This window comes from Mesoplodon bidens (assembly GCF_964165515.1).
Source record: "Mesoplodon bidens genome assembly, chromosome: 10".
Classification (NCBI taxonomy): Eukaryota; Metazoa; Chordata; class Mammalia; order Artiodactyla; family Ziphiidae; genus Mesoplodon; species Mesoplodon bidens.
In genome coordinates, this window is record NC_138172.1 from 2,793,217 (window position 1) to 2,812,507 (window position 19,291).

At 57.9% G+C, this 19,291-nt stretch overlaps 1 protein-coding gene across 1 annotated transcript; it reads left to right on the top strand.

The window, feature by feature from the left end:
* The first annotated feature begins 2,197 nt into the window (after positions 1-2,197).
* On the top strand, positions 2,198-16,804 carry HDAC11 (histone deacetylase 11). The gene is made up of 10 exons (XM_081247424.1): positions 2,198-2,327; positions 3,298-3,446; positions 5,738-5,838; positions 10,983-11,099; positions 12,082-12,124; positions 12,377-12,453; positions 13,500-13,562; positions 13,794-13,890; positions 14,725-14,903; positions 15,098-16,804. Coding segments are annotated over exons 1-10 (1,044 nt in total). The 5' UTR covers positions 2,198-2,325; the 3' UTR covers positions 15,314-16,804.
* The last annotated feature ends 2,487 nt before the right edge of the window (positions 16,805-19,291 follow it).

Genomic DNA, 19,291 nt, shown 5'->3' on the forward strand with positions numbered 1-19,291 from the left:
TTTCTACAGTTCATGTTGTCCTTTGTATGACTGTATTGTTCAAAAGAAGTGTTATGTTTTGAGGGCTCCTTATTCATTTTCAGTTGAAATATATTCCAAGACTTCATGAAAGGGGGGAAATAATATAAATGTTCGATAATTCACAGTCTCGTTTTGTCGCACTGACATTTAAAAGAAGATATACATGGTCAAAAAGTGAAAAATAATAATCTCTTCCAAGGGGCCTTCCTAATCACTGTCTAAATCAGGGGCCCCGTCATTCTCTCTCACCATCACACCTTGTCCCTTTCACAACACTTCTCGACACTTTGTAATCATGATTATTTGTTTCCTGGGTAGGTTAAGATTTGTCTCTCCCTCTAACCTGTGAGCTTTGTGAGCTTGACAAAGCCTTTTAGATCTTGCCTGCTGGGTTCGCTGCTTTGTCCCAGTGTGGTGTGTTGGTGAGACTAGGATTCTGTAACAAAGAGGCCCCCAAACACTCAGCATGAGTAACATAGTTTATTTCTCCCAGAAGTAATAGCGTGTGTAGGTGGTCCAGGCTGGCATGGAGGTTTGAAGGTGTTCTCAAGCCCCAGGGCTCCTCAGACCGCCTCTCTCCTCAGCCACACAGGACACAACTTAAAAAACCCTCTTCCCCAGAGCAATCCCACTCTTTTTGGCCTCAGCTCTCCGATCCAGTCTGCCCCAGATCTTTGTTCTCTCAACAAGAGGTTCATCCATGTGACTTCCCAAACCACAGAGCAAGCTCCTGAGATGAAGTCAGCCTCTCTCAATGACACAGGACCCCTGTGTGCACTTTCTCCCTTGTTGTTATTAAATATTAACTTTTTCTTTCTGCGGCTATAGTTTATCTGTCCACATCCCTGACCTTTGGGCAAATTACTTCATTCTGAGCCCAAGTTTCCTCATCTGTAAAATGGGGATAACCATAGTTCCACTCCTAGGGGTGCTGTAAGGATCAAATGAGCATAAAGCTTTTAGAATTGAACCTAACACAAGCTATGTGCTATTTAAATAATAATTAGCATGATTATCTCTTTGGATTCTCTCAGCCTCCTCATGGGTGGAGGGAGGGGCAGGCATCACTTCATTTTCAGACACAGAAATGAAGGACCAGAGAGCCGAAGCCAGTTACCCAAGGCCACAGCGCTGCAGGCAGGCGGGTTTAATCCAGACCTGAACCTCAGTTACTTCATGATAAAAGTAAGGTGATGATGGTAACCCTCGTAGGATTAGGTTGTGAGAATCCAGGGTCATCGTGCAATCAGGTGATGAACACGTGGAGGGCACTGTTCAAACGTCTGTACCCTTCCCCTTCATGGTGCCCCCCCACCTCCACCCCCGTCACACCGACAACCTCACGCAGCCGCCAGGGATCTCAGCTGCCCTGCTCCTGGCAGCCCTGGGGTCAGCTGCTTCTGTTTGGTGGGCGGGTCAGCTGGGCCGACAGAGAAGCCCATTGTCTCTGTCCTCTGGGGCTCTATTGTTGGGGCCTCCTCCCAGGATCCAGCCCCAAGACACTCTCAGCTGTCGCCCGGCTCCTCTTGGCTTCCCGGGGCGGGGGAGGGGGTAGTGTGCAGATAAACAACTGTACCCTGAAGACTGGATCACCAGTCTGGTTCTACTGATAAGGTCACTGAGGCTCAGAGAGCCTAAAGAACTGTGTGGAGAGCGCTTGTCTCATGTCAGAGCCGCCAGATGGGGCTGGGCAGTGGGGGGCAGTGGATGGCCTCAAGTCAGTGTGGTCATGCATCCCATTAGGTCTGAGATGTCAGGGCCAGAACACACGGCCCCCACTTTCCCATTTTACTCGTGGAAACAGATTCCAGAGCCCGGACGTTTGCCCAAGGCCACACAGCGGTTCCGCCTCGGAGTCCGCCGGGAAGCCCGGCGTCCCTAACACCCAGGATGTCCAAGCCTTGCGACCGCGCAGGAAGGCCTGGCGGCCGGGGGCGGCGCATAGACTGGCCCCTCCCACGGGGAGGGGCTATGCCTCCCCTTCTAACTCTGGGACGAGCGGCCCTCCCCATAAGGGGCGCGGCTTCCGAGCCGGGCGAGATCTCACTGGGTGTTAGTCTGAGGAAGGGGGGACTTCGCGCCTGAAGGGCGTTGGGCGGCGTGGCCTCCTTCCCGCAGAGGCGCTCTGCTCGGGACTCCAGACCTCTTTGACGCAGGCGCGAGTGGGGGGCGGGGCGGAGCCGAGCCTTCGGAGCTCCGCCCCCAGTGGAGACGGCCGAGGCCGGGGGCGTGTCCTGGGCGGGGCCGCTCCCCGGCCCGCCCGGTCGCGGAGTGGTGGCAGCGCTGGGAGGGCCCGGCCCCGGCATGTGAGTGCGGCGGGGGCGGGGATGGGGGCGCGGGATGGGGCGCCGGGCCAAGCCCAGGAGGGCTCCCGGGGGTCCCGGTGGGCGGGAGCGCCAGTGCGCGGGCGGCCGGGCGAGCCCGCCAGGTGCGGGCCAAGGTATGGCGGGTGAGGGGCGCTCGGGCCTCTTGTGGCCAGGCCGGCCCCGCGTGCCGGACCAGCCCAGCGCCGCTAATCTGCGGCCCACGGGACGGGCGCCGGCGCGGGGCGCCGTCCCGGCGGGGGCTCGCTACAAGCGCAGGTCTGACGTCCGCCCTCGGGCCCCACCAGCCAAGCGGAGGCCCCCGCAGTGGTAGCCGGGTTGCTGTTCCCTGTGCGGCAGCTGCGGAGGTGTGATGGGGGTCAGCTGCGCGGCGGGGCCCGAGGTGACCCCATTCCTGGCTCCGGGTTGGGCCGCAGCCTGCGTGAGCTCCGACCTGCTGTTTCTGGGACCTGTCACCTCAGCTCTCAGGGAAAGGGCGCTTTCTGTGCTCAGTTGTTAAATGCATTATCTCATTCCTCTCAACAGCCACACATTTTACAGTTGAGGAAAGCGAGGCCTAAGGCCACAGAGCTGTTGATGTAATTGTTATCATGTGGAGGTGAGGTGCTGAGGCCTTACAGCCAGACACACCTGGGTTCACATCTGCTGTTCCACAGACCCGTGTGACCTTGGGCGCACCTGGTTCCCTCCCCGAGCCTCCGGTGGGATGGTGGTGCCTACCCCCCAGGGCTGCTGAGAGGATTGGGTTGAATGGTTCAGGGAGCTCAGTAAGGAGCCGCTATTATTACTGTTGTTGCTGTTGGTAAGTGGCCCTTTTTCTGCCACCGAGGGAGCTGGTGGTACTGGGTCAGGGCTGTCTGCTCAATCCAAGCCTGCTGGCGCAGAAGGGGAAGCTGCTTCCCACAGTGAGGCTGTTCATGTCTGTGCATGTCTGTCCCTGTGCCCATGGAAGGCCACACCCAACCCAGCTGTACCAGCATGTGCCGGAGTCACGCTGGCCCATCGTGTACTCGCCGCGCTACAACATAACCTTCCTGGGCCTGGAGAAGCTGCACCCCTTTGATGCAGGAAAATGGGGCAAAGTGATCAGCTTCCTAAAAGGTATGGAAGGCCCCGCTCGGACCCTACATCTGCTTTCTCCAGCCCATCTGCCACCACCTGCTGCTCTTTCCCTGACACAAGCGTCAGGCCCTCCCACCTCCAGTGTCAGCCCTGAGACAGCCTCCCACCCGTTCTGTCAAAAGGATCTTTCCAACACAGACTTCTAAGCATGATATGCCCCCGTATCACACCTTCACTGGCTCTCCATCGCTGTGGCCCTAAGTCCTGTCTCTGCCCCTGGAGACCCAGTAGAAGGGGAGCTGATGCTTGGAGGAATGCCTTGTCCATAGCCCACAAGCTCCGAGAGTCCGGGAAGTGGACAACCTTTGCTTCAACCTCACGGATTACAAATGAAGGAACTTGAGGCCCAGTGAGTTAGAAAATGTGCCCAAAGGCACACAGCTATTGAGTGGGAGAATGGGGCCTGGACCTCAGAGCCCCATGCTCATCCGCTTCATGGCTCATCCCCTGAGTGGGGTGGTGCTCTGGGGAGCACGTTGTTTCATTTGTGGTTTGTAATCTAGGGGTCTGGTTCATGTGGAAAATTCAGGCATCACAGTAGGCTGGTGAAAAAAAATACTCTAGTTCCATGTATTGTGGGTTCTTTAACTGAGGGAAGTAGGAAATATTACCTGAAATGTTACCTGGCATAGGATGAAACATTGCATATCTTTAAATCGCACAATCCCTCTGATGACACCCTGGGGGAAGTTTCACTTTGGGGCTAGCCCATCTTTAACACCTAAGCCCACCACCCTTTTTAACAAATCTACAGCGAGCCTCAGCCTCTGCACCTGGCAGAAAATAGAATCAAATTAGAGATTAATAACACTGTTATTTGTTTTTGTATTTTTTGTTTTTACTTTTGGTTAACTTCTGTTTATGGCAAGTGATACTGATTTTCCACTTGCAATAGTCACCAGAGCGCGTATTCAAAGAAAAATATTAAGTAGAAAAGAGTACAAGTGGTGTGCAGCCATGGCAAGAGCTCTGGTGAGGTGAGCGGAGCCATCCTGCCTGTCCCCTGGCTGTTTTCATGCCTTCCTGACTGTGGTCCTTTACGCTCTGTTTCCAGTGGTCCTGAGTCTCTCTGTTCATTGCCCCTTCTTGGGCTCCTGTGTCACCCAGTAGCGCAACATAAGGGTTCCTTGTCCCCCTCACTCTGAGCTGACCATTTTCCTGAGTTCCCTCTGAGGATGTGGGTGGAAAGGAGCCAGGGCCACATGGTGAAGGGCCTTGGGTACCACCAAGAAAAGAGCTGGTTCCTTGCCGGAAGCCAGTGGGGAGCCATGGAGTGTTTGGGGTGGGGGATACCTGCTATATGTGGAGCTCTTTGTGAGAAATGTATGGAACTAGTTGGTTTCTACCAGGGTTGGTTTCTAAGAGTGACACAGTAGCACAGGTCCCCCTTGTCCTTCGATTTCCCTAGAACCAGAACATCATCGTCCTGTTGTCACTGTGCCCTAGAGCACTTCCTCCTCTCTGCCTTATTTCTTCTGTTGCAAAAAGGAGCAAGTCTTGTCTGGTGTATGCGTATGTGGTAATGAAATAACACGGTTTTTCCCAAACATCAGTCATTTGCAAACCACTCTTGGGACCTTGCCATCGCCTCATACCACCTGTTCCATTATTTACTTCATAGTTTTTATTGACTTAGCCTTCGTTTTAAGAAACTTAAATAAACCTAAAAGGAAACATTATGTCATCTAAATGGAGGAAGCCAGTTTCATTTGCCATAAATAGAAGGTCATGGTAAAAAATAAATGCAATGAAAACAACAGTGTTATTTCAGCTCAGGCAGCTTACTGTTGCCCGGGACTGTGAAACTGATTGCTCCTTTTGGGGGGTTAAAAAAAGGGAGATGAGCAAGGGTCAGGCAGGTGTTAAAGAGAGGCCCCCCGTATACCAAACCCCCCATGATGTCATCCCAAGGTGGAGGGAGAATCGATCAGAAGAACTTTGTCTCACCTTGAGAGTCAGCGTTAATGACCCGTGTGCCACCTGCCTCTAAAAGGTGTCCAGTCACACTTGAGCTCGCCTCCGGCTGTCAGTGGCCCGGGAAACAGGAGGATCGCTGTGCACAATGTCCTATGTCCCCTGGCCCGAGGGCCTGGCCGCTGTCCCCACTGGCCTGAGAGGTGGCCCGTTCTCAGACCACCCACAAGCCAGCAGGGCCCACCTTGTCCTGGGGCAGGGCAGCCAGAGGTCAAGTCTGCAGCCTGTGGGAGGGACTGGGGCTGGGCCTGGCCTGGAGGCGGCAGGGATGCATGGGGCCTGCTTTGTGGTTTCAGAAGAGAAACTTCTATCAGACAGCATGCTGGTGGAGGCACGGGAGGCCTCGGACGAAGACCTGCTGGTGGTGCACACAAGACGCTATCTCAACGAGCTGAAGGTACAGGGCCGGGGGCTGCCGGCCAGAAGGATGGGCTGGAGGAGGGGGCCGCTTTGCCTGGGGATGCACAGCCTCGACGGGCTCCATTCCTGTCCCTATGCAGAGGGAGCATGTGAGTCTGTGATCCCCAACAGGAGAGAGGTGTCCTAGAAAGGCAGATACCAGGGATGGGCTAGGCTACCCCAGGGGATAGTGAGCTCCCCATCCTTGGGAGTATGAAAGCAGGGATGGCCACTTGGGATTGAACCTTCATTGGGGTTTTGGGCTTCTGCCTCAGTGACTTTCAATCTGTGCTATGTGGACAGGCCTCAAAGACCCCTGCTGGGATGATGGGTGGGGGGGCCCCAGTCCCTTGTCCCCATTCAACCAAAGCTATTCCACTTTGGCCTATTTTTACCTTGGGCTAAAGTATAAGATGCTGTTTCAAGGGCTTCTGCAGTTAAAGACGGGTTGGAAACTGTTGGGCTGAAAATGAGTTTTTACGCCCCAGGGCCCAGCAGGGAACATAAACAAGTGGTGGGTGGTGTCTGGGACAACTGGAGCTCCAACCCTTCCCAAGCTGGTGGCTGCAGCCCAGCCTCCACCGTGGGCCCAGCTTTCAAAGAGAAGCCAGAAATCCAGATCGTTAAGTGACAGTTCCTGATTTCTTAATGTAGCAGCTCATTGGAAGATTTTTGAATCCCACCTGCAGACCACATGGGGTCTGCCCGTGGTGACTTCCTCCTAGAGGAGCTGCATGGCTCTCGTCAGTGTGGTTCTGAGGGTAGAGGCGTTCAGTCAGTCCCCTGTGTGGGAGAAGAGGGCAGGCTGGGCTCGGGGTAGCATCAGAACCTGGTGCGTCAGGGATGCCACAGGTTCTCTGTCCCCAAGGGCGTGGAGTCCTGACCCCTGACTGCTAGGCTTCCAAGCAGGACTCATCTTAGACTCAGAGCTAGAGTGGGCGCCAGAGGTCACCAGGCTTCTCCCCCATAGGTGGAAACACCTAGGCCCAGAAAGAGGCCCCACCTGCTCAAGGTCACCTGGGAAGTCCAGCAGGCCCGGGGGAGACCCCAGGCAGGGCATCCGGTCAGGTCTTCTGGGTTCCTGGCCACGGAAGCTGCCCTCCGTCCTCCTCCACGCTGGCCTGACCTGTGAGAATTCTAGATGGATCCGTGACAGTGTGAGCTCATGAAAGATTACCAGGAAGAGGTTGAAACCTGGCTCCCGGGAGAGCAAGGTGTGCGAGGCCTTGGCACGAAGCCCAGCACTTGGCTGCTCTGGTTTCCCAGGGCCCAGACATGCGTGGTCACAGCCCAGCAGCTGGGTCAGGAGGACGTGCCTGCCAGAGTCCAGAGGGTGAGGGTGGGGGCAGGGAGAGACCAGAACAGAGTGGTGCCAGGCTGGAGCCAGTGCCAGGATAATGCTGGGGATGGGGGATGGGCTCCAGGGCTCCATCCGTTTGAGGGACTTTTCAGGGAACAGTGTGGGACTGACTGCATGCCTGGCCTTGGGACCCCAGAATCCTGAAGGCAGCTTACTATGTGATAAGCAATAATTCAAACAAGTAGAGCCCCAAATAGAAAATTGAGGTCAAGGACAGGAGGAGAATTCAGATATGCCAGCATAACCAAGATGCTATGGTTGTGCCATGTATTTGGAGCTCCCTGGCAGCCAGAGCAAAAGGAGAAACATGATTTCCACATGACCTACTAAGGTGAAGAAGTATTCAGTCATGCAGCACGTCTATATCGAATACTGACTGTGCACTGGGTGCAAAAAAAAGAAAAAAGAATAAGCAAGTTTTCCTGTTCCCATGGATTTGTATTTCATTATAGAAGACTGAAAATGAAGAAGTAACCATACAAGAGCATTTCAGAGAGCACCAAGGGCTATGAAGGGAAAAAAAAAAAAAACGGTAATTAGGCAGAGGTATGCTCGTTTAGCTTGAGCAGTCAGGGAGGGCCTCACAGAGGAGGTGAGGTGTGAGCAGAGATCAAAGAATGAGGAGTAGGTGATACTCATGTGGAGTTTTAAAAGAAGAATGTCCAGAGTCTCAGGCCTGGAGAGGGAGGGGGCTTGGCCTCCAGAAGGGGAGAGGGTTGCTTGAGTGGCCAGGTTGAAGGGAATGAAATGCTGAGGTGGCACGTGATGTGGTCAGGGAGGCCAGCAGCCCTGGTCCACAAGCCCTGCAGGCCTCAGGAGGAGTTTGGATTTTGTTCCAGGTACCACAGGAGAGTGATGTGGGGTTATGTGCCCCAGACGCTCAGGTGAGACCCATGCACGTTCCAGGCATTGTCTGGCGTCTAGGGACTGCTCTCGGGAACAGCCCCCTCGCCCCCGATGTCCACGACGTTTCTTTTCTCTTTTCTCTGCTGCAGGACCCCCAGGGCTGCTTCTCCTCAGCGGTCCTGTGTGTGCCCTGCCCGTACTGCCCCATACCCGTGTTCCGGGCTCATGCCTGGCCCTGCACTGGTGTGACCTTCAATGCTTAATACACTGGGCATTGAAGGAGGTGCAGTGGCCTGATGTTTGCCAGATGACACCCATTCAGGGAAACAAGTGTTTATTGAGCGCCTGCTGTGTGCAAGGCCCAGAGTCGGCCCCACTGAGGGTGGGGTTTGGGTCGGGCCAGGGCCAGGCTCCTGCCTTGTGCTGACTCTGTGACAGTTTGCCTTGGGGCGCCGGGTGGTGGGACGCAGACCCGACATGTAGTCCCTGTGTACCCTGCGCTGGGCAGTGCTCGGGACACATTTATGTAGCGAGTGTTTAGAGCACCAGGCTCTGCTCTGGGTGCAGGGTGATGGCGGAACAAAAGAGACTGAATCCCTCTCTTGATGGGACGGAGTTGGTGTGTTAAAAGGCGCTCAGTGCCTTGGGGAAAGGACAGCGGGAAACGGGGTGGGGAGGACCGCCCTTCAAAATAGGCCGGGGGTCTCACTGCCATGTGACCGTGGACTGAGGGCCCTGAGGGAGTGGGCTCGGTGGGCATCTGGGGGTAGGGCATTCCGAGCAGAAGGATCAGCAAGTGCAAAGGCCCTGAGGCAGGAGTATCTTCAGTGTGTTCCAGCAGCAGCGACGACTGAGCGACTGGATTGGAGGAATGGGAGGGAGACGGTAAGAGGTGGGGTCGGAAAATGATCGGGGCCAGACCACGGAGGGCCTGTGGTCGCTGTGGCTTTGCTCTGAAGGAGGTGGGAGCCCAGGAGTGTTTCAAGCAGGGGGACGTGATCTGACCTAGATTTTAACAGGATTGCTTGGCAGCTGTGATGGGAATGGTTGAGACCAGTCTGTCAGAACAAAAGCAGGGAGCCTGGGAGGGAGCAGGTGGTTGCAATGATCCTGGTGAGAGAGCCCGGCCTCTCAGATGAGGCTGGAAGCAGCTGTGGCCTGGCGGGGGGGGGGGGGGTGTGTGTGTGGCAGAACTTGGGGTTTGTTATGAAGTTGGAACAACAGGATTTTCTTTTGTTCAGATTGGGTGTGGGGTCTGCAAGCCAAGGAAGCCAAGGATGCCAAGGATGTCCCAGAAATTGTGGCTGGAGCCCCAGGGAGTCTGGGCACAACTTGGGCCTCGTTGTTGCCCTCACAGCGCCCCGCGTCTGTGGGAGAAGAGACACAGGCCCCTGTGTGTGCCACAGAGCAGCCAGGGGGACGAGTCTCAGAGAGTCCCAGGGAAATAGGACGCCCGGGGTTACAGGATCAGCTTCTCCATTTCTGCAGAGAAAAAAAAAAAAGGCCATCGGGATTTTGGCAGGGATTGTGCATCTGTACATGAATTAGGAGAGAACTGACATCTTTACAATGTTAGGTCTTCCAGCCCATGAACACAAGATGTCTTTCCACTTACTTAGATCTTCTTTAAGTTCTTTCAGCGGCGTTTTGTAGTTTTCCGTGTATGAGTCTTATACCTGCTTGGTAAATTTATTCTTTTTGAAGGTGTTGTAAATGAAATTGCTTTCTTAATTTCTGTCTGGGGCTATGGCTTCCTCTTTCATTCTCTGTCCCCTGCTGGCTTGCTGAGGGTGGGGGGGGGGCAGCGACTCAGGTGTTTTCCTTCAGGGGCTCGTTGCTCACTTACTCGTAGTGAACAGTGGTTCCCTGCCTCACGTGTGCCGGACCAGTGCTGGGTGATGGGCTTGGCGGGACAGATGGGTGGAGCTGGCCGTCTTCCCCTCTCTGGGTCTGCCCCCTACCACACACGCATACACACGAATGCACGTGCATATGCACACCTATGCACACGTGCACGAACACACACACACACACACACACACACGTCTTGCAGCTGTCCAGCCAGACCATGTTCTCCCTCTCCCCAGCAAGGCTGTCGTGTTGCATATCAGCGCCTCCCCGCTAGGCTGCTATGTGTCCGTGAGGCCAGGAGTAGTGCCTTCTTGGGACCTGCAGCCTAGCAGGCGCTTAGTAAATATCTACCAAGTGCCGGGGCCCCTCCAGGGCTCTGCTTGGGGTCAGTGCAGAGCAGGGTCTGGACCTCGGGCGTTCCCAGGCAGGCAGGAGATGGTCTAGGAGCGGGGTGCATGGATGCTTGCCCAGGGCTCGGGAGGTTATAGGGAAGGCTGTGTCCTTCCTTATCTTGGTGCAGACGCCTTCTGGGTGCCCCAGACCCTCCTGCCTCAGCAGTGGAGGATGAGGACATCCAGCCCCATTTGAAGGGATGACTGATTCCCCGTGGATGGAGAGGCTGTGCGGTGCCTGGAGAGAGGAGCCCTGGGCATCCAGTCCTGGCTCCGTCAGTGACTCCCTGTGGCCTTGGAAGGAAAGATCCTCCCCCCAGCCCCCCGCCTCTCCGGGGCCTCGGTGCCCCTCTGTGCAGTGGGCGGGCTGGGCCAGTTCTGGGTGGGCTCCGTGGTGACCTGGAGTCCCCTGCAGCTCTCCTTCTGGGCACAAGAGGGCAGCCGAGGGCCTTGGAGCCCGAGGACCGAGGGCTGACTTAGCTTTAAGGAGAGTGCGGTTGTGAGCATCTCTGTACTGAGCCCAAAGCTCAGCCACGGTGGGAGCTCCCATTTCTCACCCAAGGAGCTGCGCTCGCCCGGAGTCCCCCCCGCCCCCGCCACCCCGAAGCTGGCCCAGGGGGAATCTGCTTCCCCACTGCTGCCTCTGGGCTCACCAGGCAGAGGGAGGCCAATGGCCCGCATCTCTTTCCACAGTGGTCCTTTGCTGTCGCAACCATCACAGAAATCCCCCCTGTCATCTTCCTGCCCAACTTCCTGGTACAGAGGAAGGTGCTGAAGCCCCTCCGGACCCAGACGGGAGGAACCATAATGGTAGGTGGGGAGCTGGCGGGGGGGGGAGCAGCGGCTGGGCTGGGCCCTCCACCCCAGGCTCCTTCCCACCCTGGGTCTTTGCCCACCCTGGGCTCTCCATATAGAATGCCTTGTGCTGCTGAGTAGTTGAGCAAAATCCTAAATACTCCTCAAGGCGGCAAAAAGAACTCTGTCTTCCAAAGCCTCTCCTGTCTGGCTAGGACATTAGAATTCCCTGTTCTGCCCCCAAGACCACCTGTTAGAGTTACCGTATTTGCTGGTGTATAAGATGTATCCTCACCCCCCGGAGAGTATGTCCTAAAACTGTGACTCTGAGCTACTCATATTTCAGATGGAAACAAACCCCTATGACATCAGCGATGGATGGTGCCCCTCCCCGCCATCGTGGGTGTGACCATCACAAACACTTGCAGCAAAACTGGGTTTCACATTCTGTGTGTAGTTTCCTCTAAAATTCGCCACAGACTGCTGAGTTGATTGGAGGTCGAGGAGCTGAAATGATTTGAATGTACAATGACCTAACCCAGACAGGCATCAATACCTGCTGACCCCTGTAGTTTTCTTTTTAGCTTTGCAAATTTGTGCATTTTGAAAGTTTATTAGAATATTACTGCTTACCCCAAAATTATGATGTCCTACAAGATTTCAGTATTAAGGCGACAGTATTTCCAGGAACAAAAATTTGTCCATTTTCCCTTTAAAAGCTACCCGAGAATCCTTGTCAGCTCACGTTCCATCCTAAGAGCTGAACTTTGATTTCCTCCAGTTTCCTCACCAAATTGCACAGGGGCTTACGCATGTCTCATAAGCCAGCCAGTTCGCGGTTTGCTGGGGGTGGGTGGGTGCTTCCTGTATCCCACCTCCCAGCTCATCCCCACCTTGGAGCTGGCTGGAAATGGTGTTTATGGGGTGAGTGATTCAATGAATAAGTAAGTGAAGGAAGTGGCCGCCCGCACCCCTCATCCTGTGCTTGTTTCCAAAGGCGGGGAAGCTGGCCGTGGAGCGAGGCTGGGCCATCAACATAGGTGAGTGCCCCGTGGCCTGGCCTGGGTCCTGGGGGCAGCTCTGGTGCCACTGTGGACAGGGGTGGCCACGATGGCAAAGCTGCCTCCTGACCCAGGGATGGTGACGTGCCCACGCGGGGTCAGCTGACTTAGGCAACCTGGAGCCGGAGCCGTCCCTGGGAGCTGAGCGGGGAGGGGGCCCTGGGAGGAAGGTGGGAGGGGGCTGTCTGGGCCTTGAGCCTGGCCCTGGCAACACCTCGGCTGTCCTCGCAGGCGGCGGCTTCCACCACTGCTCCAGCGACCGGGGCGGGGGCTTCTGCGCCTACGCAGACATCACGCTCGCCATCAAGGTGTGCCCGAGAGCATGTTGGGGGGTCGCCTCCGAGAGCCTCCCTGGAATCCCCCAATCTGGTGTGCTCATCCCGTGTTGTAGAGAAGGCAGCTGAGGCCCAGAAGGGGTGGGAGCTCGCCCGGGTCCCTCAACCGGGCTGGGACCCAAACCCAGATCTGACACTTGCTTTTTCATGTTGCCTGAGATGGTCCAGAGGTGACAGCCTTCAACAGTGGCAGGGGACCGAGGGGAACAGCTTCCATGTCAATATAAAATAATGAGAAGGGTGAGACCGAGATAGAAATAATGACCCTGATGGTGGTGACAACAGCTGGCATTTACCACGGGCCCGGCCCTGTGGCCACCTCCGTTCTCCAGGGCTCGCCCCTGCATCCTCACGTTTTACAGGATGAGGAGACGAGGAAATGGGCCCAGAGGGGCGAGGGCACAGCCGGGAAGGGCAGAGCTGGCAGCGGTCTCCACGTCTGTCAGACCGCAGCGCTGCCTCAGCACCCACGCCCGGCCCTGTGCTGGGGGTCGGCATGGGCCCCGTGGCTCCTGTCCCCACGGGGCACGGGGACTAATGCGGAGGAGGGACAAGTGAGCAGACCCTGGTCATTCGGAGAGGGGGACGCAAGGAGACCTTCTTGGAGGGTGGTGGGGGAAGGAGGGCTGCTCAGAAGAGGAGGCTTTAGGGCTGGGCCGTGTAGGAAGGCGGAGATGGCAGAATGAAGTTCCAGGCACAGCCTTGAGGGGGGTTCCCCGCTCTGCACCCCACGCATTTCCCTGGGAATCCTGAGCTGTCGCGGAGGGCCAACCCTCAACCTCCTCACCTCTGGCCCTTCAGGGCACAGCACGTGCCCCTCCAGGGAGCCTTCCCTGAATACGCACACAGGCTTCTCCGGAGCCACACAGCTCCCCAGGGCTCTGCCTGGTGGCCTGATCTCCCATAAGCATGTACAGGCTTCGGCCCACCCCCTCGCTAAGTGGGAGCCCCTGCAGGACTCTGTCCTCTGGCCTGTGTGGCCCTTACCTCTCCGCTCTCCCCTCTCCCGCCCTGGGCAGTTTCTGTTTGAGCGAGTGGAGGGTGTCTCCAGAGCCACCATCGTTGATCTCGATGCCCATCAGGTGAGTGCCTCGCGGGGCCTAGGGTCCCACAGGCCCGCCCCCCAGGCCACCTCCCCACACTCCCCAGCTGCCTCTGACGCGCAACACCGTGCTGTGGGCTCCCCTCCCCCAGGAACATCCCCCGAGCCCCAGGCTGGGCCTCTGCCGCCCGCACCCAGGCACGTGGGGTGTGGTTGGGGGTGCCTTTCCCGGGGCACCTGCCTGTGAGTGACTTCCGCGTGTTCCCCACAGGGCAACGGGCACGAGCGGGACTTCATGGGTGACAAGCGTGTGTACATCATGGACGTTTACAACCGCCACATCTACCCCGGGGACCGCTTTGCCAAGCGTAAGCTGCCCTGTCCCTCAGCCCCAGGGCCTCTTGCTTGGATGGGGCTCTCTCCGGGGCATTTCCTACATGCTGGGGCCTACAGAGGTCCCTTCGTTTATTTATCCTCAGCATCCCCGCGAGGGGGAGATGAGGAAACAGACACTTGACCCACCCAAGACCACATAAACCTGCCCAATAAACACTGTGAGTCCTTCTATTGGGGTAACCATCAGAAGACTAAAGTAGACTTTTCTCCTAGGTATGCAGCTGTCTGGTCAAAAACAGGGAAGGACAAAAAAGAAAAAAGAAGGAAAAATACATAAATAGAAAATATAAAATAAGATGGCAGAAATCGGTTCAAATATAATAGTTACTAAGTAAATGCAGGTGGATTCATTAAAAGGTAGAGACTCTCAGATGAGCTTTGGAAACACAGGGACCTGCCCACCCTGTGGGGAGGGGACATTTATGCACTAAGTGCCGGCGGGTCTGCTGTGGGTACATCAGCCACTTTGCCGCCCCAGGGACCCATTTCTGAACTGCATGTCAGATGTTCTGGATTTGGACCCAAGGGCATATGGGGTGTCCGTGCATCCAGGCAAGGGCTTACGGAGACAGTGGGCTCAGACACCCGACACGGGTCCCTGAATCCCCAGGGCAGTGTTTCATCTGTGATCCCCCTTCTTTTCCTTTGGGTCCCCCTTGCAGCTCGTGTGCTCTTTTTTTAGCTTAGTTTTGGGTGAGTGAGAGGTCGAGCACTGGGGCGTCAGATGGGGAAATGGGCCGTGCTCGCCCTCCCCAGCCTCAGTTTCCCACCTCTGCACATTGGGGCTATTGCTGTCTCCCTCGCAGAGGCCATCAGGCGGAAGGTGGAGCTGGAGTGGGGCACGGAGGATGACGAGTACCTGAGGACGGTGGAGAGGAACCTGGAGAAAGCCCTCCAGGAGCACCCGCCCGACGTGGTGGTGTACAACGCGGGCACTGACATCCTGGAGGGGGACCGCCTCGGGGGGCTGGCCATCAGTCCGCAGGTACCTCCTGACCCTGGGACAGGGGAGGCTCCGGGGACACAGCAGCAGCAGGGAAGGTGGGCAGCACTGGGGCTTCTCTTGAAGCCAGAGGGGAAGGGCAAAAGCAGCAGCAGTCTGGAACAGGGTTAGACCTGTGGCAGGACCTTCCAGGATCTGGGACTGCCTGAGCCAGCCTTCCCCATCCCCCACACCAGGGTGTCGTGAAGCGGGATGAGCTGGTGTTCCGGCTGGTCCGAGGCCACCAGGTGCCCATCCTCATGGTGACCTCGGGTGGGTACCAGAAGCGTACAGCCCGCATCATTGCCGACTCCATCCTTAATTTGTATGGCCAGGGGCTCATCGGGCCCCAGTCAGCCAACGTCTCAGCACAGAACTCAGACGCACCCCTGCTGCCCCTGGAGGTGCCCTGACCACACTGCCCTCTGCCTGCCGCCCACCTGCCCGCCCGTCCACCTGCCCCTCAGTGCTCCTCCTTTTCCAAATGAGGGGGGGACCTCGCGCGCAGCTGCACTCTCCCCACTGGGTGTCGCAGTCTCCGGGCCGTTCTGTGGGTGGGGGCGGAGGGCAGGGCCTGAGTCCCAGCAGGACCCACACGGTCACGGTCACGGCCTGGCCAGGCCCTGAGGAGGCGGCAGTTCTCCCAGGAGGGAGGAGGGCAGCTGAAGCTCCCAGGTGCAGGGAGGGCCCCCGGGGGGGGGGGTGTCCTGGTTTTCAAAACAGTGCGACTGTTTCAGACCAAGGAAGCTTCCACCTCTTCCACAGTTGGGCCCCCTCCCTCCTCTTCTGCACCCTCACCTCCTCCCTTCAGGGGTGGGAGACCTGAGGGGGGCTGGAGCCAGGCGTCTGGGATCCCTGGATTCCCAGCCAGCAGGCAGGGGCCCTGGTCCTGGATGTGAGGGCGCGGCAGGGAAGGGGATGCAGGTGGGTTTTCCCATCTGGCTTCTCCTTCAATAAAGCGAGGGTTGGACCTGCTGTCCCAGAGCCCCGCCCTGGTGGGGAGGGGCGGGGAGGCCTGAGGAGCCCCAAACCCCTGCTTCAGCAGCATCTTGCCCGTCCAGGGAGAGCGCCGGGTTTGGGGAAAAGAACGCTTGGCTCAGGGACAGGCCTTAGCTCTGGAGGCTTGAGGGACAGAGGAAGGTGAGGCCTGGACCAGGTAATTGGGGAGGGACAGGTGGCCAAGCTGGGTCCCGCAGGCCCCGAGGCCCAGGTGGGGACTGAGGCGCTGGCGAGGCCAGGCTGGCGTTGCTGGAGGGGACCAGAGGGTCTCCATCATCCCGGCCTGCGGGCTGTACGCGTAGGGGCTGGGGCGGGGCCCCGGCGGGGGCTGCAGCCTCCACTGGGCTCGTCCGAAATGCCAGGCCCTGTTGTGCTCTGCCCAGGTGGGCCCTGACCTTGTCGTCAGCTCTACTCTGAAGGGGATGCTTAGGACCCCCAGGAAGCTGGGGGTTGGGGGGAGCGTCCACTGCTCCGTTGCCTGCGTGTGTTCTTAGTGGTCAAAGCGGGTGGGGAGGGAAACAGGGCCGTCCCTGATCAACCCGTCCACGGGACTTGTGCTCATTGCCATCTGGGGGTCTCCTGAATTCTCCTACCTTCTCCCTCACACCCCCCTCGCCGCTCCCTCTGCTGGAGGGGGCGGGGCAGGAAGGGTTCCAAGATCACCAAGCGTCAAACACGCTGAACTCCCGGACCAGACCCGAGGCACTAATTACGGCTTGGACGCCCCAACTGCCCCGCCCCTGCCCCGCCCCTGCCCTTGGTCCCTGCAACGAGAACTCGAGAACTCGAGGCACCTAACACCACCTGACCTCCAACACGGCCTGCAGCCTTGGGGGGCAGGTGGCGACGGGCTTGTCACCACGGAGCCTCCGCTCCAGAGAACCATAAAGGCTCTTTTGATCCGACCTGGCTGCCGTGTGTTTTTTTTTTTTTAATTAATTAATTAATTTTATTTTTGGCTGCATTGGGTCTTCGTTGCTGCGCGTGGGCTTTCTCTAAGTTGTGGCGAGCGGGGGCTACTCTTCGTTGCGGTGCACGGGCTTCTCATTGCGGTGGCTTCTCTTGTTGCAGAGCACGGGCTCTAGGCGCGCGGGCTTCCGTAGCTGTGGCACGCGGGCTCAGTAGTTGTGGCTCGTGGACTCTAGAGTGCAGGCTCAGTAGTTGTGGCACGCGGGCTCAGTAGTTGTGGCTCACAGGCTCTCGAGTGCAGGCTCAGTAGTGGTGGTGCACGGGCTTAGTTGCTCCACGGCATGTGGGATCTTCCCGGACCAGGGCTCGAACCCATGTGCCCTGCATTGGCAGGCAGATTCTTAACCACTGTGCCACCAGGGAAGCCTCGCCGTGTGTTCTTGAGATGAAGAATCCATACCTCCTAAGGATTAAAAGAAATAAAGATTGAAAGTTCACACAGCAAGAGGCCTGGCGTGGGGTAGCTGCCTGATAAACGCTAGTGTTTTAGTCCATGCACAGAGTCCCATGGAGAAGGTCATTATTCCCATTGTACAGATGAGGGCGCTGAGACTCAGCAAGGAGTTTGCTTCAGGCCCCATGTCTCGTGAATGGTAGAGCCAAGTTTGACGTCAGCTCTGCCAGGTGCCAAAGTATGTGTTCTCAGCTGCCTCAGGTTTGGCAAGGGTGAAGGGGGAGGGGTGCTCTCCAGACAGAGAGGGGTTCAGGGGCGGGGAAGGGTGGGGATGGGAGGGCAGGCTGGGCTGGGCTCTGCCCAGTGTAGGAGGCGGCTGGGGGCCCTGGCGGGGTGGTGGGTGTGTGTGTGTTGGGGGTCTTCCAGGCCTGGGCTGGGAGCACAGGTGGGGATGGGCTGGGTGGGGGCAGGTGGGGGCAGGTGGGGAGCAGGGCCTTGTCCTCAGCCTGGCAGGGTGACCAGGGCACCCCCAGCGTTAGTGGCACAGCCTGGGTGGGGAATGGACGCTTCCACGAGGCTCAGTGCCGGTGCCAGGGCAGGAGATGAAGACATCGGGGTGGTGGGTGGGTGTCCAGGTGGGCGCTGTGCTAGGTGTGAGGGGGATGAACGCTGGCACGGCCCCGTCACCTCTGTTTTCCAGAGGCAGACACCGAGGCACGGGGGTTGGTTCCTTGCTCAGAGCGCACAGCTAGCAGGCGGAGCAGCAGGGTTCCAGCCAAGGCCTTGGTTCCAGAACCCACAGCTCCTTCCTCCTCTGTAATCTGGGCCTTTAAGGATACCGTAGTCACCTGGAGGGTGGGCCCAGGAGTAAACACCTAGGACGCCATGAGTGCCCGGGGGGCGTTAGCAATGAGGGTGATTCTCCTGAAGGGCAGAGAGAAGAGCTGAGGCCAGTTCCGGTGAGGCGTTCAGGATCTGTTCTTAAGGGCTGGGCACTTTGTCCTCTTTGCAAATTTTTCTCCAAGTTATCAAAACCCAGGGGGCACACTCCAAGCCCTGGCCGTCCGGGCGGGTGCTGCAGCCCAGGGTGAGACTGGGGCCAGGCCGGGAGCTCTGGGGTCGACACATGCTCCGGGGAGAACCTCCAAAAAGGAGCCCGTGTGGGCCAGCCCGGTCCTGGCGGGTGTGGGATTTCTGCAACAGGCAGCTCCAGAGCCTCCTGAATGTCTGAGCTCACATGAGGCCCCTCCCCCACACCACGTGCTGGGGAGCATGCTGGGGAGTGGGCAGACCTGGGACCCCAAGCCCGCCACGCGGGGAGCCCTGCAGGGCCTGGGCCTGGGTGTGGGGCCTTGGGCAAGTGACAGCCTCTCAGAGCCTCCTTCCTCAGCCCTCCTGGCGGGTCACATCCTGAGCCTGCAGGGCTGAGCAGGGGTGTCGGGTGACCCTGGAGGCAGCTCAGAACCTGGCACCACGTGAGTGCTGCGTGATCGCGGCCGTCCCCCTCCTCCCCCAGACCCCCGTACCGTGCCTGGCGCTGGTGGGAGCCTGCTAGGTCTAGGGGAAGGGGGTGCTCTCGCCGAGTCCTAGCCCTATTCTCTGCTGGGGGCTGGTGGCGGGCTGTCAGGCAGCACTGGGTCAGCAGTGTCCCCCCACCTACCCCCTCCTGAGGCTGGTGGGGGCAGAGGCAGGAACGAATGTACCCAGCCTGATGCCTGGGGCATAAACAAAGGCGGGGGCGTTGGCAGGGCCCCCCAGCCTAGCAGGACTCCTGGGCAGAGCTGAAGGAGACGTAGGGTGCCTCCCCGGTTCCTCGGCCAAATGCTTGGGGTTTAGGGCCAGGAACTCCTCCAGGGCCGCCTGCCCTTGAGTTGGTTTCATTTAGCTCAGCCAACACTGGCTGGGGATGCTCCGCTCTGAGCCCAGGGCCAACACGGGGAAGCTCGGTGCCACCCTGGGAGCGATGTTGTCCCGTGATTGTTAGCCAGGCTGCAGGGGGCAGTGGTTAATCCATGCCTCACTGGACTGG